This window comes from Ursus arctos, unplaced genomic scaffold (assembly GCF_023065955.2).
Source record: "Ursus arctos isolate Adak ecotype North America unplaced genomic scaffold, UrsArc2.0 scaffold_21, whole genome shotgun sequence".
In the NCBI taxonomy this organism is placed as follows: domain Eukaryota; kingdom Metazoa; phylum Chordata; class Mammalia; order Carnivora; family Ursidae; genus Ursus; species Ursus arctos.
Genome location: NW_026622886.1, coordinates 37,124,907 through 37,148,300, shown reverse-complemented (window position 1 = coordinate 37,148,300; position 23,394 = coordinate 37,124,907). Strand labels below are relative to the sequence as shown.

Here is a 23,394-nt window from a genome sequence, read left to right as displayed (position 1 = left end):
ATTAATTACTTAATGCCAGACACCTTTGAATTTTTACTTAATGACTAATACATTCTAATTGCAACCCTTCTGTTGAACTCTTGTAGAACTTTTCCCCCAATATTATTAGCTGTCTACCTTATCATGACCTTAAGGACAAAAAAGGTTATATCTTAAAAAAAAAAAAAAAACAACACCTACCATGTATCTAATATAGTGGAAAGCTCACACACAGCAGACAACGTCTGTCAGTGGTGGAACTGGAGTTCTCATATACTTGAAAATTAAAAAGGAACAATTTTTTACCTGTATATGGAATCCTGTAGGTAACTTTTAAACAGCTCAGAAAAGAAATACCAAGCTCAGTGGACATTTCAATTAATAAGATGGAAAGATGAGATTCAAAAACATTATGGAAGACAAAAGATTGTGAAGAGCAAATTGTAAATGGGTCCATTTTAACTAGAAGGTACTGACATTTCTTTAAACAAAACTATATTACTATCAATAGAAAATCATAAGGAAAAATATTACCATGTACTGGCATTTTTGGAAAGAAGAACCTTTATTACCAATAGTCAACTTAAAACATTGTTTATAAATTATGGCTAAAGATTATTTTACTGTTCTTGAAATATAATTACTTTTTACTCAGATGCAGAAAGTGTGATTTCTAGACCAAGCTTTGCACTAATTGCAAGTGTAACTTTGGACAAATCACTTAACCCAACTGGAATTACTTTTTCATTTTAGAAATTTATGAGAGCTGGACAGTTCGTTTCTAAGACTGCTTCCAACTTTAACCTTAAATTTGTCTGAAGATTTGTAGTTAAAACTTCTTTCCCATATATTATATCATTTTATCATCTCGACAGCTTTGGAAGGAAAGCGTAGAAAGCATTATTATTTTCCTTCTACTAATGAAAAAATAGGCTCAAGCAGTTACCCAAGCCTGGTATGTAGCAACCCTGGTACTGTTTCCAAGATAACTCCCCAAAATCCTCTTTCTGTGAGTACGTATACAATTAATCTTTAGAATGTCTTATTTTTCTCTATTTCAAAATTAACTTTTAAAAAAGTAGACTCTCAATGATAAATGTAAGCTTCATAATGTTAAAAAGGTATAAACGTTTACATCTGATGGTTTGAGCCAGGGATAGCCAATAAGATTGATTGCTAGTAGCTGCCTGAAGTGCTATGCTGAGAATAATTTTGAGGCCAAGTTTGAGCTCAGTGGGAAAGTGTGCCGTGTTAGATTAACCATGAACATTGTGGATGATGGAGAGGGGAGTGGTGGCAGAACTACTTATGGGGGAAAGAGTCTTTTAAAGAAATGACTTCAGCACTCAGTAATATTTTATGAAGGGTCTGGTATTGACTTGCCTTATATTGAGTTTTGTAACTAGTATTATCAGAAAAGTTTAATTGATTTGTGTCATGAATGTTTTCATAAATAATAGCTTCTTTTTCAAGTTAAAAGAGTGTCCTTAAAGTACATAGTTTGAGTATTTTCATTTGTAACCATAACTGAAAGAATGTAGAGATTGCTTCTGGTTAGTTTTAATGAAATGCAACTTTGCAGCTTGATCTGAAAACTTGAGGGCATTAAATATACTTTAGATAGATATTCACACATATATACACATTGACATGTTTATTATATAGGTATTGATTATATAAATTTGCATGTATTATATTAACATAATAATATCAAAGTTATAATTTATGTAATAAATACGTATTATGAGTCATAAAAATATTTTCTGGATTATTCAATATAAACGTGTTAAACCACTCCAAGAAAGGTTAAAAGCCATTGTGGATCAGTGGGTGCCATTTATGGACTGGCTGCCATTTATTAACTGCCTGATGGTTGCTCTTCATCTTTCACAGTGATACGCACTTTATATCCTTTCTCCCCACTAAGCTTTACAGTACTTTTTAAACGTTAGGCTTGATTATTTCCTTTCAAGCAATGAACACCTAAACCTTATGGAAATTTAGTAATCATCCAAGGTGATATGGCTGAGAATGCTGAAAAGCGAGAGTTTAGGCCAACTTTTGTCAGGTTTCAGAGTCCTTAACAAAATCCGATTACGTGTAGCTGAAATTTGAGGGCACAGATGTTTCCCACTGATGGTCTATATTCTACATGTATCTGATGGCGACTTTTGGATTTTAGTTTCACCGTCTTAACTTGTACACCTTTAGAGGAGACAGTGGGGGCATACCAAAAAGGAGAACTGTTATTTTCCAGTGGGCATCCAATGGGATGCCAGTGAGTTGTTTTTCTGTAAAGTGTAATGTTTTTGTCTAATAAGCGCTGGCCCAGGTTTAGAGAATTTACTTTGAGATAAAAACTTCCCTGAAGAATTTTTATTGTTGGGGAAATATATATGAATTATACTTCCATGCTATTCATGAACTTAAGTTCGGTTCAGAAAAAAGTACCTTGTTATTCGGCAAAATATATTATTTTATCAGCAGAAGCATGTAAAATGGTTGTAACTTAAGTCATAAATGTAATTGAGAACGTCATTTTCTTTTTTCCAGGTTCCTTGGTGTTACTCAGTTTTCGCCTACACATGCCAGAAAGGCGTTTCCTTGTTTTGACGAGCCAATCTACAAGGCTACTTTCAAAATTAGCATCAAGCATCAAGCAACCTATTTATCTTTATCCAATATGCCAGTGGAAACTTCCGTGTTTGAGGAAGATGGATGGGTTACGGATCACTTTTCACAGACTCCTCTCATGTCTACATATTATTTAGCCTGGGCGATCTGCAACTTTACATACAGAGAAACTACCACCAAGAGTGGGGTTGCAGTAAGTATTTTAAGCTTAAAAATTTTTTAGATAATGTACACACTGTGTGGTAATCTGATTTCTGGATTAATAATGAATCATTTTTATCCTCTTCAAGTCTTATATAGCTAAGTTCTTTTGTTAACCCTTGGCGGGAAATTATCTTCCTGGTTTCTAGAGTCAAAGAGGACTGTCTTTTCCATACCCAGCCCTCTTGTCCCTTTCACCACCTCCCGCATCCCCATCATCCCTGTCCCTCTTCATCTTCTGAGTATTTCTGAAACAACTGTTGTCTGCTTTGGGAAATTGCTTTTTATTTATATGACCGGGAAAACTACTTCTTTTTATTGTGAATATTTCAAATATCCAGAAAATGTAAAGAATAATATAATAAACTTCACAAGCCTACTAGCCAGCTCTAGAGAAACTAAACATTTTACCATCTCTGCTCTAGTCTAATTTAATGTTTGAGAAAGTAAAACGTATTGGATAGAGTCGAAGCCCTCTGTGTGTGCCTGCCTGATCTCATTGCCTTGTCTCCTTCTTTAGAGATAACTACTGTCCTGAATTTGATATTTGCCATTTCTGTGCATATTATCATACATTACCAAGTGTGTATACATATATTTCTACAATAGATGCCATGCTTTAAAATTTCATATAAGTGGTTTATATTATAGATATCATTCTGTAAGTTATTTTTATTTCATTTTAATTTTTGCTTAAAATTATGTTTTTGTGGTTTATTTGAATAGAATGGGTTGAGTGAAGATACCCAAATCTGTCATCCTCCTGTAGATAAACATTTTAATTTCTCTGATTTTCAAAGATTAGCAACAATGCTCAGTGAACACTTTTGTCCATGAGTTCTTCTGTCAGTGTGCTAGAATTTCTGTGGGGTTATAAAGCTTCTCTTAGCCCATAACACCCAAGTGTATAGAAATACGTTCTTAGGGGAGCATGATGTGTAGGAAGCCTGGAGAAGTCATGCTCTGCATTTAATTTATAATACGAATCAATTGGACTTTCTGTGATAACTATCATTTGTGACAGCAAGGTGTTCTAAGCATCTTTGGCATGCTATTGTATTGCTCTAGTCAGGCCAGGTCAGGCCATGCTGAGTTAACAACTTCCTCCTCGTTTCAATGGCTTACACAATAAATATTTTAGTTTTTGTGTCACCCGTAAAGCAAAGTATTATGATTTTGTTTTTCCTGATGAATAAAGTAAATTGAGGTTTAAAGAGATTAAGTAACTTACCCAGGGTCAAAAAGTAAACAAGTAGTAGAGCTTCAAGGCAAACTTTTGTTGGTCTGATCCCAAATTTTGGGCTTTCCTGCCACGTGCCCTGGGAACTCTGTTTCGTCATTTCAGCCGTATGTCTGTAAGAGAATTCAAGTAATGATTCTCCCTATCCGGTGGCCATCGTATTCAGCATTGCTTGAATGTAACAAAAGGAGTTAATAGAAATTCATATTCTTGTTCTGTAGGAAGTTCATAGGTCTATAACAACCTAAATATTGAAAAATAGGTTTGCATAAATAAATTTTTCTCAGTGTTACTTTCAATTTAAATCGCTGTGGAACCTATTTAAAAAGTAAAATCTGCCTGCATAAAAAATTAGTGCCATTATTGAAGAACTGTGTATAATGAATTAATCTACATAGTCGTTAAAATTAGGTCCTAAATGCTGGCTATAGAGGGCCGGAAGACATTTTGCTCTTCTGGACTTGCATTCATTTCATACGTTGGGTTCCTCTGATGTTTGTTGATGTCTCCTATGGCTGCTTCAAGGCTATACATGTTGGACCCACACAGGAAAGGAAGACCAAGACATCTCATTTACTTTGACGTCTTCCAAAGTTGATGGCTGGCTTGCTGTGCATCAGCTTGCAGTGTAGGGCGCCCTGGAACTGTTTTTTCTAGTATGTTTTCTTTAAAGCATCTTAAAAGTGTTCTCAGCCCTACACAATTAAGCTTGTTGCTAAGTGACCCATATTTAAAACCAGACACACTCTAATTATTTAGATGTGACTTTTATTAGAGTTAAGAATCCAAGTAATTAGTAAACATTTTAAAATTCCTACTTAATAATTTTTATGTAGAAAAGATAAAACATGCTACCAGAGAACATCGAAAGGTCAACTGAAATAAAATTATTCAGTTGTATAATCTAAAAGTACTAAGGATAATAAAAAGGAAAACAAAATTGCCACTGGGAGCCCTTATTTATCAACTGTGGAAATATAGTTTAAAAACCTGGTTCTTTTTTTTTGGTCACCCCTTCGATATTCAATCTATTTTTATTTCCATTGCATTTCCTCTTTATTACTGGGGAGGAGCACATAGGAATCACATATCTGAACTCTTAACAGCTGGAAGGAGTGGAAGTTTAGGTTTAGGATCTTGGGGGGGGTGGGACAGTCATGGGAATTTGGTCATTTTGGATCAGAAGCTGATGCCGTCTTCTTTGAGATGTGAGAGCGTAACTAGGGTAGCATCTTAATAATTTACAGCTGAAATGTAACGGTGCCTCAAGCGTGTGTATTTGAAGCATCATCATTTAATTCTCGAGTTTTTTACCCTTTGCAAGGCACTGTCCTAAGCAATTCGAAAGGTAAAAACCTCTAAGATCCCTCTGGTACAGTGATTGCACGTGCATCTTTCAGATGGCTCCAAGCTGGTAGACGTATTTTGTTTACCCATCCCTAAAATGGCTTAATATTTTTGTAATTAATGGTCGATATTTAGAAATTGAGAGATTGCACATAAAATTATTTGTTTCTGGCTTCTCTTGAAAAATGGGAAGATCTTTTGACACTGGGCTCATTTTTTCACTTGGCAATAATTGTTCACTCATTTTTTCTTTTGGTAAATATTTACTGATTGAGTGTCAGGTGTTGTTCTAGGCTCTGGGGATATAGCAGCAAACAAAGTAACAAGGTTCCTATTCTTAGGGAACTTACATTCTAATGAGGTGAGAGTGACAATAAACAAATAAATGTGTATCAGGTGGTAATATTTGCTATGAAGGAATTCAGGGTGCTATAGCTGGATGGTGGCTGACCCATTTACATGAAGCTTTTGCTTCCTTGTGTAACCTAATTCAGACCACTTTTTTCTTTTGAACCATGTCAACTTCACTGTTGTATATTACCTGCTTTCATTCTGTAGGCATTTGGATTTTCAGCCCTTGTCTAGGGACAAAATTCAAGAGGGTAGCCAAGGACTATGCCTCAGAAAAGCAATAAATTCACTAATTGTGTCTTAGTGATACTGGTGTTCACTAATTGTGAAATGAAAGTTGTAGAAAATAAGTTCGAGACCATCTAGAAGAGGGAGAAATTGCTAAGGCTGGAGTCTAATGATGTGCTTCACAGAGGAAATGGGATTTAATATGACCCTGAATGATGGTTTGGTCTTAGAAAAGCAGATCATGTGTGCATATAATCCTTGGTGGCAAACGTTACTAAGAAAAGACAAAGAGAGAGGGCTATCTGTGGGACAGAGTGTATGGCTGTTATGTTCATAAACATCATCACTTCTGCTATATTCTAATGGGTACAGGTAAGTCACTAAGGATGGTTCTGATTTGCTGGAGGAGGGCTTATATTCTGCCTCTTGATAGGGAGTGTCAAAAAATTTGTGGACATGTTTTCAAATCAGTATGTAGTTTCTCAGGCCACAAATTATTTACATTCATCTCACATATAAAATATACTCACCAGTAGATTTCACTGCATTACAACATTGGGCTGGAGTCTGAGATCCAGGATCTAACCATCTAATATAGGTCTAGGTGCAGATGAGACTGTTTGGATTTCGTTTCTCGAATGTGTTTTCTCTTGCTCTAAAGACCTGTTATCTATCTTCTCTCCCCCAACAGACAATGGAAAGATGGGAATATGATTTTTTTCAATTGATCTTTCCATTCAAGAATGGAAAAAATGGGAGGACATAGCAGTCACTGGCCCATAGCGGTTCTGAAATCCACCTGGGCACATGTTGGCAATTTTATTTTATTTATTTTTTATTTTTTTAAAAGATTTTATTTATTTATTTGACAGAGATAGAGACAGCCAGCGAGAGAGGGAACACAAGCAGGGGGAGTGGGAGAGGAAGAAGCAGGCTCATAGCGGAGGAGCCTGATGTGGGGCTCGATCCCATAATGCCGGGATCACGCCCTGAGCCGAAGGCAGGTGCTTAACTGCTGTGCCACCCAGGCGCCCCCATGTTGGCAATTTTAAAATTATGACTTAGTGCTGTTCCCTGTGAGTTGTCCTTCCTGGCACTTGGCCCCATCATTTGGGCTGTTAGTTTTGACTTTTAAGGCATCTTCTCTTTTGTAATTAAAAATTAGTTTGTGTTTGCAATTGAGTAGCCTTCTCAGCTTGCTTCCTATCAGTAAAAAATGAGGGGTCCAAAGGCTTATTTATTTATTTTTGCATTGGCCCTGTTGCTTTAAGTCAAAACAGGTGTAATTATTTTTTTTAAAAAAATTCTTTAAGAGAGAGAGAATGTGAGAAAGAGCACAAGTGGGGTGAGAGGCAGAGGGAGAAGCAGACTCCCCACTGATCAGGGAGCCTGACTTGGGGCTCAATCCCAGGACTCCAGGATCATGATGTGAGCCAAAGGCAGACGCTTAACCGATTGAGATGCTAACCCAGGCACCACCAGGTATAATTATTTTTGAAAAAACTTGACTTTTGGGGTATCAAGTTATATCCATTCCATTAGACAAAACTAAACCATGGGTCTCTTTAATCTGAGCCTTTGTCTACCATGAGGATTTGTAAAATTATGCTCATAACACTCTTAGATGCTCTGTTACTGAACAGAGAAGGTTCACAAGACACAACCTTTATGTTTTTAGAAAACCTTTTGTCTGTTTGAAAAGGTTTGAAGGGCATCACTTTAAAAGTGTCTGAAGTCTTAACAGTTCCTGAAGTTGAGTCCTTGGCTTCATCTTTAGATCATCTTTTCCTGACAGTGACCTATATTTTTCCTCCCTGAGTCCATTTCTTACTTTGAGAATCTTTTGCCATCTGGAGAGGCTGGGAAGGAGAGGAGTTTTAATTTCAAGCTCAGTAAGTCCTATTCCAAATTTTGCTTGGAAACTGGACAGTTTGTTCTTAAGCTCATCTCTCCTGTTTTGGATTTTTTATGGCCAGAGAGAAGGCGTTGGTGGCACCTTCCGTATTCTGCTTGAACGTCTTCTGAGCTAGAAAATATAGTTTAATGGTTATATTTCTTATTTTCCATAGCATTACAGGCAGCAGTGTTGCCAGACTTGTTTCTACTACGTGACAGCGGACCCCTTTCTCTCAGCTTCCAATACCATTTACCTTAATACCCTTCGTGCTGCCACCAACAGCTTCCTTAAAGCCATAAAGCTTCTGAAACAGGATCCTCTCAGTGATTGTTCACTGTCACGCGCAGTCCAGTCCCAAAGCCGGCACCTCATGTTTTAAGTCGTTTGCTATGGCAATACTGTACTTCCAGGTACGAAAATTGGTCCCAATAGGTATTGCTAAATTAGAAACCACTGTGAAACTTAGCAATAAAAAAACAACCATTTCTTATGCCTCTGGATTCTGTGCATCCTGAGCATGGGCGGTATAGAGCAGGGGAGGACTCTGCTCTACAGTGCCCTAGCTGGAAGGGCTGGATAGCAGGAGTGACTCGACAGCTGGGAGCCAGAATCATCTGGGGGCATCTTTACTAAGTGTCTTTACTTGATGTTGGCTGATTCTGGCCCCTTAGTTGGGGCTCTCATCTGGAGCATCCACGAGTGGTCTCTCCATGTGGCCCGAGCTACCTTGCAGCATTGTGGCCTAAAGTTGTCAAACTCATTACTGGTGCTTCAGGCCTCCAAAGGTGAGTGTACCGAGGGATTTACACTGCCTGTTCACTGCATTATAAATGGTTACATAGATTGTATTAGTCACCATCTTTTTTCCCCCTCTTTCTTTTAGCAAGGAAGCGCTATCTCACCAAGCCTAAGAAGTTAAACAGTAGCACTTTTAATGCACTGTATTAACAAACTTAGCTTGGCCCAGATTGTAGCAAAGGGAACGTAGACCCCATCTTTCAATGAGAATAGTGTCAAAGAATTTGCAGACTCCTTTGAAACCATCAGAGTTGTTATATGTAGTGTAGGAGATTATGTTTATAAAATCATATGCACAGTGCCTGACACATTGTTCTCACCCTGATGATGACAATTAAATTGATAATATAATCGGAAATCCTAGAAGGGAGTAGGGATATAGAAGTTTGATAGGTAGATGGAAACTGGACTGTGAAAGAGCTTGATACCTGGCTAAGTTTTAAGATTTTGTTCAGTTAACAAGAAGAGCCACTGAAAATTTAAAAGCTGGGGTAATGACATTTATAAGTTTTATAATCTGCCTGAGAAAAGCATGGAAAATATGTGGACATGAGGAGAGTGGGGTTAGGGTCCCATTTACCTAAGAAACTCTGGACTAGAGTCCTTATAGTATAAATGGATAGGGTAGTATAGATATGAAAGGCATTTTAAAGGAAGAATTGGTAGGACTTGGTGAGGGACAAAAGATAGCAATAAGTAAACATTGGGGAAGCACAAGAGCAAAGAGTCAAGAATGTGATATAATAGAATGTTTCTGTGTTCCAGATTCACTGTGTATTCTGAATTGGCTATTGCAGCCAGTGAGGGTTTTCATTTTTGTTGGCCAGTCTCTTGGGATGCACAGTCTATACTGCCCAAGTGATCTGTTCATCCTATTATAACTGTGTATGTACAACTTTATTTGTCAGCATTCTCTTATTAGCAAGTTATAAAAACTCAATTTGAGCTTAAGCAAAAAGGAAAATTTAGTAGAAAGGTATTGGGATATCTCAAGGCATCCCAGGTCAGGGATAGAACTGGGGCTTGGAGCCCTGTGAAAAACTTGGGAATCCTATGCAAGGTCCTCATCAGTGCTGCTTCTGCTTTGCTTTCTCACTGTGGACAGACTTCTGTTCTTTGATTGATGTGGTGTAATATTGCCACCAAAAGTTCCCGAGTTTTGTGTATTGCCATGGAGGACCCAAGAGGGAAAGTGACCTTTATAAACTCCCAGACTCACAGGGAGTATTATTGATTGCCCCTGTTTGGGTCATGTGATCATCTCTGGTCACTGTGTCTAGACAGTACACACGTGGAGTCACATCATAGGAACATGGCGTCTTCTGCTCTACCTCATGGATGGGAGGGTGTGTTGCAAAGAAGGAGAGTTTCTAGGGAAGGCATGCTGGGAAAAATTTACTGCAAGTGCCGCAAATGTATTTTTTAGTTTTATTTTGTGCACTGACCACCACAAGAGGGATACACAAAATTTATAGTAGTGATAAATATTACAAATACTCACACCCAGGAAAATATACACAGAGATACATGTGATACACATTTCTGGTGCTAGAGTTCTAGTGATGATATTGTATATACACACTTAAAACATGGGATCATTTTGTGTGGTTTCCTACTGAGAATAAAACTTAGGTCTCATTTTAACAAGAGAAGTGCAAGTGTAGGTTAATATGCTCCAAGCACAAATGCCAGTTCGAAAAAAATTCATGTTAATAGTAGGAGATCTTTTGTCATTAGACATTCTGTCTAGATTGCATTACAAATACAATAAGTGCCCATCAAGAAAGAAAAATAGTAATAAAAGAGTTAGATTACAGTCAATTAAGGAAGACAAATAGAGGCTTCCAAGTGACCCCGATAAGAGAGAGTCATCCTCCTCCTCTTTACTCCTAGAATGTTTTGTAAACTCATCTCTTATAGTCATTATCTCCCTGTTCATAGCCCTTTCTTGCTGGGCTCTTTGCTCCTCTAGACTGTGATCTCTCTGGAGGCAGATGCCATATCTTTTTCATCTTTGTAAGATTCAGCACCTAGAAAATGATAGGTACTCGGTGAAAGTCCATTGAACATGTAAATGAGTGAATTCCCTTCGGAGAAGTCACAATGTCAGGGGTTTTCCAAAACCTTTTGGTTAATACATGACATGAAAATTTGTGAAAAATAAGTTTGACTAATATCAAAATATAAATAGCAAAAGTTATAATACAGATATCGTTCATTTTTAGGCACTGTGTAGCAACATGTAGGTGAAAAGCGTTGTTAAAGAGAGGGGCAAATTTTTACTGCCAGACAGGGAATTGAATTAAGAGCAGAGTCTAGGTTCTGGAGGATCTAGTATAGGGGAGGAGAAATGGGGTGGCTCTTATATACTGAAGGACTGGGGATTATCTCTGTCCTCGATGACGAAAGCAAAGTTCCTGAGTGTTGTTGATTGGCTGGTGATAACTGGGCTTGCCAGTGAGGTAGACCTAGGTTGGCTGTCCTGTGGGTGCCTGCCTTGGGATTGTAACACCCAGCTCACCTCTCCTGCATGAGAGATATGCTTGAGCCAGGTCTGCAGTCTTGTCAGCAAGCTATGTGGACAGATCAGGAGTTTACTGGAGCCAAGGAGTTTGAAAACGTACAAAGAAAAATAATTTAATTGATGAACCTTCTTAAATTTCATTACTGTGGCAGGAATGAAGCTGATAAGTTTTGCTAAGTGAGTATAGAGTGAAGAAATGCATGCAGTGATTGTAGACCGTTTTTAATAGTGCTAGTTATGGAAGGGATAAGAAAATACATCTATGCAGAGCCTACTACAGGTGATTTTTAGATACAGGATAGCTGAATCTATAGGAGGAGATCAAAAAAGATCCCAGACAGTAGCCAATGGCTACTTGGTATTTAATGGCTGGTCTTTGTAGGGGAAATAGCCAAAACTGATCTGTACCTTTCTGTTTCAAGAACCCAGGAACAGGAATAGAGAAAACAGATGTGGGAAGATTCCGTCCGGGACACTGATGAGGCACACAAGGCCAGTAGTCACGAGGGTAACAGTAAAAGAGTGATCACAAAAGCACTGTTGAAATCATAGGCCATGGTGTCCAAGGAGGCAGAAAGGCAAGAGAACCCACAATGGGAGTGATGTTTGTGGAAATGGATTGGGACAGTTGACGAATAGAAGTGACTGTGAGAATAAAAGGTAGGTATGGAATGATAAAGGGAGTAAGGTGGAAAGATGGTCTGGGATAGAGAGGGGGGTTTCAGATTTCGGGATGAGTTGAAAGAGTTGTAAGCCTGTAATTGCAAAGTTGGGTGGATGAAGAGGACTGAAGATACAATCATGGAGGGAACAGAGACCTGTGGGGCCATATTGGAGCAAACATCAGAAACACTAAGGGGGAATCCTTGAGAATGTGGCAAGAAAACTATGCCAGACTTCAGATTCTTGAAGTGTGAGTAACACCTAGATGCATAGATGTGGAAGAAGATCGGTGAAAGCCATGAACTCCAAAAGAAGAGAGTTTTTTTTTTAAAGGAAGTGGAGGAATAGTGGTGTAAGATCACCATTGAGGAGCTAGGAGTGCTCATGTCTCTCTCTGGCTCTGAGGGTGGATGAGAACAGATCTAAATAAGGATAAGAATGTGGGCCGAAGTGGTGGGTGTCCAGGGTTTGTGTAAAGGATAAGAGCTGTTGATAATAAGGATTACTTACAAAGAGGGTGGAATGGTAGACTGAAGGGACGTGTTAACAGAAGAGGGAGAGAACTGAGAAGGCAGAATTTAGTTAATGGAGGAGCTTATAGAACTATCTTGCCCCAAAGTTTCCATTGGAATGTTGGTGTAATGGAGTGTGCCTCAGCAAATATCCATCCCCTGGTGGCTGGCCTGGGCTGCTGGTGACTTCAGTGATGGATGATAATGGGTTTTGTTATACAATCCACAATTTATCAACTGTCCTGAGGTTTAAGAGTCTACATATTGAAGAGGCTAATAGAAGCTACAGGAAAAGCTTGAAGTAAAAAAAAAAATAATAAACCTACAGAACAGAATAATTTAGTCAGTGTAGAGTATTCATGGTTGTAGTATGTTTATTCTTGATTGTGCGTGTGATAGATTGCCTGGTACATAGGGAGGTCCACTACTCTCTTTGTTAAAGGGGAGGGTGATTTGGCTGTGATCTTCCTTCTCCCAGTCTTCCTGCTAGGATTTTCACAGCAGAGGCCACCACCAATTCAGTAGTTTTTAGATACGGTGCCCACATATCTAAGTAGTAGCATGTAATCTGATAACATAAAAGAATTTTCTTTTCTTTGCTGTCTACTTTCCTTCTAGCTTCAGATTCATTACTGTTATTTTTTGATCTTCCTTATTCTTTTTCCTTCTAGTTCTTTAGGATTTTTACTTTGTTTTTTTTATTTTTTTATAAAGAGGGATTCATTTTTTTTTTAATTATTTATTTGAGAGAGAGAGTAAGCATGCACGAGTGGGGGGAGGGGCAGGAGGAGAAAGGGAGGAGAGAAAAAATCTCAAGCAGACTCCCTACTGAGTGCGGAGCCTGATGCGAGGGGCTCGATCCCACAACCATGACATCATGACCTAAGCCAAAATCAAGAGGCAGAGGCTTAACCGACTGAGCCACCCAGGTGCCTCTAGGACTTGTACTTAAAGGACTGTTTTGAGTAAAAGAGGTAGATAGAATATTGTGTAATATTGAGGAGAGAAGTGGTAGGAGATTTATGCAGGGGCCAGATCATGAAGGGATTTGTAAGTCATGTTAAGGAGTTTTGATTTTATCCTTTAAGCAGAAGTAACCATTAAAGGATTTGAGCTTGGGAGGGCTTCAGATCATATCAGGAGCTTTCTGTTGAAACATGGGGATAATATAAAATGTCTTATCATTGTTGCTAAAAGACTCTCAGTTCCTTTTTCCCATTATTTACCTGACCAGGGTCTGTCTTCCTGTTTGATTAAAGCTGCTGTGCCAGTCTAGATCAACCTTCCTAAGGATCAAGGAGCAGGCAGTAATTGGATGTAGGACAAACAAGTACCGTCGCTTAGATTGTGGCTGACATGAAAAAGGAGCCAAACTTTTGCATTTAGTCTCAGACACAAAATGTGCCACAGTCTAGAGAAAAATCTCTGGGTAACCATGATCTAAAACAAATGGTGAAACAAAATCATATTCTAAAGGTTGATGTAACTCAGATTCAAACGATTCTTATAGGACTTAAGATCAAATTTTAGAAAGACTAGGATATTTGGTTGAGATATATTAATATTTCTGGAGATGGAACTTACAGGAAATAAAGAGAAATACTCTTTGCTAAAGAATCAAAGGCAGGCCTGCAAGGCCCTTGTATTCAGTTGGATATAAAAGTGAATATTCAGAATGGAAGAAGGCATCATGGTGCTAATAGTACTGTCTGTCCTTAGCTACTGCCACCTACTTAATGTTTCTTGATTTCCTCTTCAACCAGATGGCAGAAAGGAAATTCGCTAGGTCTGTGAGATGCTGCTTTCTGATTAGGTTTGATTTGGGGAGGAACTGGTGAATGCCTAAAATCAATCATTACCCATATGTACTATTCACACAGCACTGAAAATGACTTATTTCTTGTTATATTTCTTAAGAATCATAGAAAAGCATTTCTTTATCCATTCACAAATATGTATTGAGCAACTGTGTTCAATAATGAACTATTGGCATTTGGAAAATTATGGCATGCTTAAGATCAAAGAGAGACGTTGAGCAGAATTCATAAGAAGTTCACTTAGATGTAAGACTTTGACTGACAAGGAGAGGGAAAATTCTAAACTTTCCTGATTAACCTTAATTAGTAAGCAAATAGATACCCAATGTCATCTCTGGACTTAGCACCATGTTAAATACTGCACATAAACCAATGTGTAAGGTATAGATTTTGTTTCCAAAGGGTTTAGAAGCCAGTTGATGAGACAAGGTAAACAGGCAACCATACGCTGGATGGTAATAGGCACTATTTTATAAAGGAAAGGTAAATTCATGGTATGCTAGATGTTGAAGGACAGAGAAGAAAATCAATGAGGGCGCAGATAATTATTGAAAAGTATTGAGTCTTGAGGGATGGGTGGATATGGGTAGGTGGAAGGCAAATTAGAGAGCCTGCTTTGTGAGGTGAAGAGAACGTCTAAGGAAGGAAAGACCGTGGGGTTTTCTTCAGAGTGAGAAGATTAATATATCAGGTAGTTGGTTGCAAATATCTGAGAGCAACTCAGGAAAACTTAAGCAAAAGAGAAAATCAATGGTAGATTCTGGACAGCTCACAGAAAGGAAGAATTAAAGAATTAGGTCTTGAGAAGAATAGCTTTGAGGATCTAGATGGCATACCAATTAAGAATCTTCTCAGGGTACTGTCATCAGATTGTTTTAGCTGTAGTCCTCAAATTCTCAGGAGAAAGAGCAATTTCTTTTGCCTGAATAGAGTGCCCACTTCTAGGGATGATGCAGATGCTGGTGTTCCTTCATCAACACATCTCTCAGGGCAGATGGAATCTGGGGAGTTTTTCAAAGGGAAAATAGTATGACATTATCAAGAAAGGAGAAAGTATATCCTGTAAGCAAAAACAGCAGACAAATCCCTTATGGAGTACTGACCAGCTGTTGGGCACTGTTCTAAGTATCATTTCGTTTAATACTTCATTTAATGCTTTGAGGCAAGAATTATTATTCCCATTTTCTAGATGAAAAAAGTGATGCACCAGGAGATGGAATACTGAACTTGCCCATGGTCACGTGGCTCACAGTGGCAGAGCCAGCATTCAGACCCAGGCAGTTGAGCTCCGAAGCTTGTATTCAAGGAAGATGGGTCCCAAGGAAGATGCAAGGTGGGATTGTGGGAAGTGAAATTAGATAGATAGAGTGGGGCCAGAGACACCAGTTTAGATTGGAAATGGAAAGAAATAAGGATCCACAAAGGGTAAGGAAATGACATGATAAATGTGAAGTTTAAGAAATATTCGTCTTTGGGGCGCCTGGGTAGCGCAGTCGTTAAAGCGTCTGCCTTCGGCTTAGGGCGTGATCCCGGCGTTCCGGGATCGAGTCTCACATCGGGCTCCTCCGCTGGGAGCCTGCTTTTTCCTTTCTCACTCGCCTGCTGTGTTCCCTCTCTCGCTGGCTGTCTCTCTGTCACATAAATAAATAAAATCTTAAAAAAAAAAAAAAAAAAGAAATATTCGTCTTTGAAGACCTGTGCCAAAAATTTTGGAGGGTAAGGAAGCCTGTAGTTTTGAAAGGCCCCCCAGCTTCCCCCCATAGAAGGTCATGACTGAGCATGGGTAATGAAGATTTAGACTTTGTAAAGCCAAATACAGCGACTGTCCATATGTGTTTCTTACATGACAATGAAACTTTCTTTCAACATAACTCTGTTAGGGGTGCCTGGGTGGTCCAGTTGATTAAGCATCTGCCTTGAGCTCAGGTTATGATCCCAAGGTCTTGGGCTCAAGCCCCACATTGAGCTCCATGCTCAGAGGGGAGTCTGCTTGTCCATCTACCCCTCCCCCTGCTTGTGCTATCTCTTTCTCAAATAAATAAATAAAATCTTTAAAACAAATACCCCATAAGTCTCTAAAACTCTGTGCTTCAATTACCGAATTAAAATTTTAAAGAATATTGGTGTAACAAGGAAGAATTACCCTAGCACAAGAATTTAACTGTTCTTCAAGGCAGTTTTAGGTTTCACTGCCTCCATGAAGCCTTGAGCAGCTAGATTCCTTCCCTTCTTTGAACTGTAATTGCCCTTCAGTTATAATTCTCTTTGGATCATGGTCCTAATGAATTCATTTTGTTGTCTTCTGCACATCTTTTCTCACTAGATTGCAAGATCTGTGAGAAGAACTGTTGTCAATGGCAAACACACCCATATGCTATATTACACATATAATCACACACACACGCACACGCACACACACACACACACTTTCTGGGGCAGCTCAGAGAAATGATACGTATAGCATATTCTGTATCTTCCATGGTGTGTAGCACAATTCTTTGCTCACAGCAGTCACTCAGTAAATATTTGAAGCATGGATGATAGGAGATGCATTTGGAGGAAAAATTGAAAAGCCTTAACAAGTGTCTTGATTTGGGTGACAGAAGAATAGATAAAAGTGAATCAGAGAACCTCAGAGTTTTAGGTCGCTTGACTGGGAGGATGGCGCGTCAGTAGCGTGCCCTGATTTCTGGTAGTTTTCCCCCGCATTCTTTACCTTACTCTCGTACCTTCTCTGCCCTTTTTCCCATAGAGTTCTGGATTCAGGCTGAGGCCTGGCCAGAGTGAGACATTTCATTCTTTCTTCCCCTCCAACTTAATACTACACACTCCTGTCATGCCAGTGAAAGAAAATGAAGAAATACGGAGTTCTTTTTTCTTTTTTTTTAATATGGCAAATTTATTATACATGTCTCTCTGATGAAATGTAAATCTTTTAAACGGCAAGTCAGGCTGAAAGTTAGGTTATCTCCACACATGCCTGGAATTAATGCAGAAGTGTGTCTCAGCATTTCACATGGGGAAAAATAATCATTTGAAACAGGATCTCTTCATCTGAATGGGCGAGTGTTCTTATTTTTTTTTCTTCTTCAGTAATTCATTAGACAATGAGCACTTCCATCAGAAGGGCCTCTGTGGAAATACACGAGATGCTTCTGGTGGAGGCAGTCCTTTTTGCCTTCCCTTCAGGAGAGGCAATGTGAACAGCAGGTGAGTAAAATAATGCTGTGTGGAAGAATCACCCGAGAGTGAAGGGATTCTCTTACATGATGTGTGTTTTCTGGGAGGCCGTACAGGAGTCCAGTGCAGGCTGGGAAAAGAAGGGTGGTGGAAGTAGCGTTGGTATTTGGTGCTCAGGATTGGATTTTGGATTTCCTGCATTTACTAGGGCAGGTTTCTTCACTGGAGCTATAGTCTGTTCTATAGAATGGGGTTAACAACATATGCCTTCTAATGCTTCTGAGAAGCTTAAAGAAATAATGGAAGTGAAGTGTGCCTCAGAGTGTTGGACACAGAAGGACGCTCAGTGCATGGCCACCTCTACAGATGAGTCTCTATGTTTGTGTCTCACTAGTGAGCAGGCTAGATGGCGTGCGGGAAGGAAGAGAACTGAAGGTTAACATGGGAACCTTTGTGGGAACACCTTAAAAAAGACAGTCTACAAAAAAGAGGATTGTTTAGAGGGGAAGACCAGAAGCATTGCCATACGTCTCAACACCCCAGCATCATGGCACTGTGAGAAATGCTGAAAAATGTGTAATGTTTATTTTTCTTGCGATTACCAAAATCGTGCAAGTAACTTATAACCTTATTTTTAGAGGAGGTGAGATGGGTGTGAGGGATGGATGTTTTTCTATGCTTCTGTCATTTGGGGGAAGATGGAATCTTTCTAGGTGTATGGAAGAATTATTGCTCTCAGGAAGAAAACAGGGAGAGAAAAGTATTTGAAGACGTGGAGAATTAAACCAGAATTAAAGAAGTGTCTGTGTCTGTCGTCTTTGTCCACATATAAAAAATAAAGTGATATCCTGTTAGTTATAAGATTACAATAAAAGGTGGGGTGGAGGGCAAAGGAGTGTAGGTTAAAAGACAGAAAGGAGGAGATTTTCTGCATTATTGGAGCATTGTAAAATTATTCATTCATTCAGCAAATTAGTTATTTTATTTTAAAATAGCATAATTTTATTAATCCTGCATTATGTGTCAGATACTGTTCTGAGAACTTTACACGGATTATCTAATTTAATCCTTATGACAATGCGATTAAGAAGTTTCCATCACAGTATTTTTTGTCATCTGCACATGAGGGAATAAGAGGCTCAGAGAGATGGCGTCACTTATCCATTGTAACTCAGTATTAAATGCTGGAGTGGGGGCTCAAGCTCAGGTGGTCTGACTGCAAAGCCTGCATTCCTCACTGCTCCACATACTGTCTCACGGATGTTAAGATTCAAGTCTACACGGCAGACACAGGGGTGTGTGCACGAGAAACATGGCTTCTCTCTTCATGGAGCTGATTTTCTAGTTTGGTGTGAGATGCTTCTTAGGGATTGTGTATTTTGGGTAGTCTCAACACAGATCTATAGGGGGAGGGATTCCTTCAACATCCTTCTGAACAATTTCTCAACCTCGACACTGTTGATTTTGGACTGGGTAGTTCTCTGTTGTGAGGGTCTGTCCTGTGCATTCTGAGATGCTCAGCAGCATCCCTGGACTCGCCTTGCTCAAGGCTGGTAGCACCTCCAGTTGCGATGACCAAAAATGTCTCCAGATGCTGTCAAATGTGCAACATCACCGTGATCGAGAATCTTTACTCTAGAAGAATGACTTGGTGGTTGATGAGCCTATATAAAAGGCATGGAGATGACTCCATCCCGAAGTGTGTAGCCAACCTGGTGCATGTATTCAAGAGGTGACGGAGGACTCATCAAGACTTATTTCACTCACTGATACCCGCCTACTTCTGTAGATGGATGTGCACACAAAGGCCATGGGAGGAAATTGAGAATGCACCATTAGAGACTTTGAGGTTCTGGATGGGAAACAGAAGGATTAAGAGACAAAGATTTTCATAATTCAAGAAAATGAGCTCATCATGTAGAAAGAACAAATGAGAAGGCACTTTCATACTGTGCTCTATAGTCAGGTAGTGTTTGGCTGTTTTCGGATAGCATGCACGTTGTTCAGTTTGAAGAGTTTCCAATGTACTGTTCGATAGATGTTCATTTACTTTTCATATTCTAGAGGTATGGTGCTTCGTGGAGGCTCTACAGCCGTGGTTCTTAAAGTACAGGTGCATATCTGAATCACCTGGTGACTGTTTCTCAGAATCACATTTCTGGGCATTACTCTAGACTTGATGAACCCAAACCTTCAGATATAGGGTCTCAGGTTTGAGAGGATATTAATATGCTCTGATGTACATTCCTGAATGAGGGTCATGGATGAAAGGTTTTCTTCCCGTGCTGTCTATCTGGATGATCGTTAGTCATTCCGTCACATGTAAAGCATTAAAAAAATGTTTTCATTGACGGTAACTTCCTGACTTGCTACACCTAGGTGCAAAGGCTGTTGGGAAATGTAGTGTGTTCTATAAAGTCATGTGTTGAGATAAAAATGTGGGGTTCTAAAAGTAAAGAACAAAGGGATTGGACATTGCCGGACAATCAGCAGTCCTTGTCACAGAATATTATCGTTAAAACACAATAGCAGCATTAGACACTTATCGAACACTAAGCATGTGCCGGGGGCAGTGAAAAGTCACCATGTGATGTTGCTGCTGTCCTGTCATTATCCCTATTTTTTTAGGTAAGGAAATGGAATCTCAGCTTAACAACTCGATCATTGTCACAGTTGGTGGATGTTAGAGCTAAAATATTAAACAGGTTCTATCTAGTTCTACAAACATTTTCCATGGGACAATCTAATTACCTCTCTTGCCTCCACTGAACCTACTAGTTACAGTTTTCAGATTCTTCAGATTTAGATATAAAACATAATTGGCCCTTATTGGTAATGGGAATGTCAGTATTCCTTTATCCTTCAGATTTTGTTGGAATTTTACTATTGTGAATTTTAAATTTGATGTCTACTTTGTTATTTTTATTCTAAATGCGGAAAGGAAAAATATCACCTAAGATAGGGTGGCTGCAGAGAGAGCCTAATTTTATTTAGTAAGTTTGGCACCATTTCCAGTATATAGTGCTCAATAATCAAGGGGATCATACATAAATATTAGGAAATGTTGGAGTTGCAGCATTTCTATGAGGGTATGATTTATAGAAAATTTGGTTTGGATTATATATATATATATACCTCTCTCTGCATGATAGCTAGTTCATGAATTAAATAGAAAAATACCTGGTTAAGCTTATTTATCATCTTGAGATGACACAAACAGCAGCCTCTTAGAAGCCTTAGAGCAGTCTGTCTAATCAAGAGGTTAATAATGAGCTCCTTATAGCTAGGTCTGTCCCTGAGATGGTTAGTCACCTCTAGAGTCTTTCCTTAAATTTCTTTGGATTCCCAGTATCACTGAGCTGGATTATACACTCACTGAACCAGCTAGATTATACACTAAGTGAACTGTCTCCTTAAGAAGGTATTTCCTCTGTAAGTAGTAGTAGATGAACAGAAATCAGTCTCACTATATCATGTGTCTCTCACTGTATCATGTCTCATTCTGTGGTTGGATTAATATTCCGATGAGAGAGAGAAGGAGAGTGAGAGATCGAGACTGATTTTTTTTTTAAATTAGAGTAATGCACCAAAAAAAGAGAGACCCTAATGAAATGTCAAAAACAATAAAAGCCCTTAATTCTGGGAGATAGTCTCATGAGGATTATATCATTGAATGTTTTTTCTTGTATTTTTTATTCAAGACTACCTAAGCCCCCAAATGGCAACAGAACAATTCTGGCAAGGTCTTAAAGGTAACATGTGAGATTCTCATTAGAAAATAATAAATTCTTATTTTACAGATTAGGTTAAGTCATTTTTAACAATTTATCTGTTCTAAATCCCATTGAAAGACTCCAGGCTCAATCATCACGGATAATTACTGAGAAAGATGTTGGAACATTGTTGGTGCTCATGGTATGACTTTTGCAAGTGCAATCATAGAGGCATAAATTGCCATTGATGACAAGCCGAACAGTTAATCCCCAAATAGTGACTAAGCATCCAGGAGGATATTGGCTGCAGAATCATTTGCCTCCTCGGTCATAGGTGCTAATATTTTCAGTAGGATAGCTTCTAACTACATGAGGATAGTTGTAGCAGGATGTATCTGCGACTAGAGAAGGAATTTCTTTCTGGTTTATGTATGGGAGCAATCCCAATCTAGGCCAAAAACCCCAGAAGTGATGAAATTTTATTATTGAAGATACAGGGTCTGTCTAAATGAGTAGGTGCAATCTGACAAGAGTAGAAAATTTTCTCCAGTAATTTTACCGGTTCTGCTGATTTTGTGCCTTAAACTCCTTTCTTCTCCTCGAACATAGCTCTGTTACCCCTCCTCATGCTCCAAATCTTGGAAGACACTCCTGGATTTCTGTCTTGGAGTTCTGCCTTCCTTTGCCTTGGCTGTTACTCTTTCTTAGCCAACGTGGATGTACAGCTCAGTTGTCCAAACGAGTCCATCTTCCAAGGTCATTCCTAGTGAGAGATGCTACTCCTAGGACAGATTCTGTGCAGCTTGGATTCTTCTGTCACCCCCCCCCCCCCCAACCTGCCTCATGAGACCTTGTTCTGCTGCTGCATAGCCAATTGGAACTCTTGGTTTTCTCCAAAAAAATTATGAGATTAGATGACAATCTAATATTTTGTTGGACAAAGTAGAATTTATTCACATCTATTTTTTTGAGATTTTATTTATTTATTTGACAGAGAGAGAGAGCACGAGCAGGAGGAATGGCAGGCAGAAGGAGAGGGAGAAGCAGATTTCCCACGGAGCAGAGAGTCCAATGAAGGACTCGATCCCAGCACCCTGATCACGTCTGAGCTGAAGGCAGACGCTTAACCAACTGAGCCACCCAGGCTCCCCTATTCACGTCTATTTCTTATGAATGTTTCCTATGCCTATAGTTTTCACTGAAAAGAAGCTAGAGGACAGTATTTATTAATTCCCTCATTTGTTTTTGATTCCATGTAGGAAAGTAATGATGGGCTAAGCATAATATTTCTGTAAATCACAGCCTAGTAAGCGCTGGGCTTTTTGAAAATCTACATAATATTAACATTGTTAAATCGGGGAGGATAGGAAGCATTTTATGGTACATATAATTCCAGTACTCAATCACGTAAAGCAGACTTTTGCCCTAATTTCTCATTTGTTTTAAATTTACATGAAACAACTTGGCAACAGTATTAGATGTAGCAGATGTGCGTATTTCAGCTGTAGCAAACAAGATACACCTTCTCTGTATAGACGTCATGATCTCTTTCATTCAGTCATCCAGTAATGTTCACTTTCACATATTCCACACTGTTCTAGGCACTGGGGGGACACCATGGTAAATAAAACGGACAAACCTTCACAGAGCTTACATTCTATTTCAGTGAGATAGAGATTGACAAGAAAATAAAATACATAATACATGAGATGGTGATATGTGCTAACGAGAAAGAGCAGGGAGAGAGAGTGATTTAATTTAAAAGGGGATGCTTACGAAAGACCTCTGTGAACATGGATATTTGAGTAAAGACTTACCTGCGCTGAAGGAGTAAGCACTGGGACACCTAGGGAAAGAACATTCTAGGTGGAGGGAACAGACAGCGCCGAGGCATTGAGGTGGAGGAATACCTGGAGTGTCCCAGGTGCTTCAAGAAGAGCTTGGAGGTGAAGAGGAGAGTGGGAGATGATGGGGTCAGGGGTGTGTGTGTGTGTGTGTGTGTGTGTGTGTATGTGTGCGTGCTCGCGTGCATGTAGGTATCATCTTAGAGGTGAGCACAGGGACATTTGTTTTCAATCTGAGTGTGATGGGAAGCCCTTGAAAGGTTTCAAGCAGAGGAATGACATGCCAGACTTATATTTTAAAAAATCCCTCTGCTGCAGTGTGGGAATATACGGTGGTCGGGTAATGGATGGAAGCGGGGGGACCATCTAAATGGCTGCACTGTGTAGGAAGTGGAGTGTAGAAAAGTAGTAGAACTTGGGCTATATTGTAAAGGTGGGACTGCCAGGATTCATGATATATTGGATA

The 23,394-nt window shown here is 39.2% G+C and overlaps 1 protein-coding gene across 1 annotated transcript in view; it reads left to right on the top strand.

Annotated features, from left to right (window-relative positions):
- The window catches only part of TRHDE (thyrotropin releasing hormone degrading enzyme), a 363,943-nt gene that overhangs the window by 8,199 nt on the left and 332,350 nt on the right, over nucleotides 1–23,394 (top strand). The window contains exon 2 of the mRNA XM_026500012.4: nucleotides 2,533–2,806. Within this exon, the coding sequence (XP_026355797.1) occupies nucleotides 2,533–2,806 (274 nt within the window). The remainder of the gene's footprint in view (nucleotides 1–2,532; nucleotides 2,807–23,394) is intronic.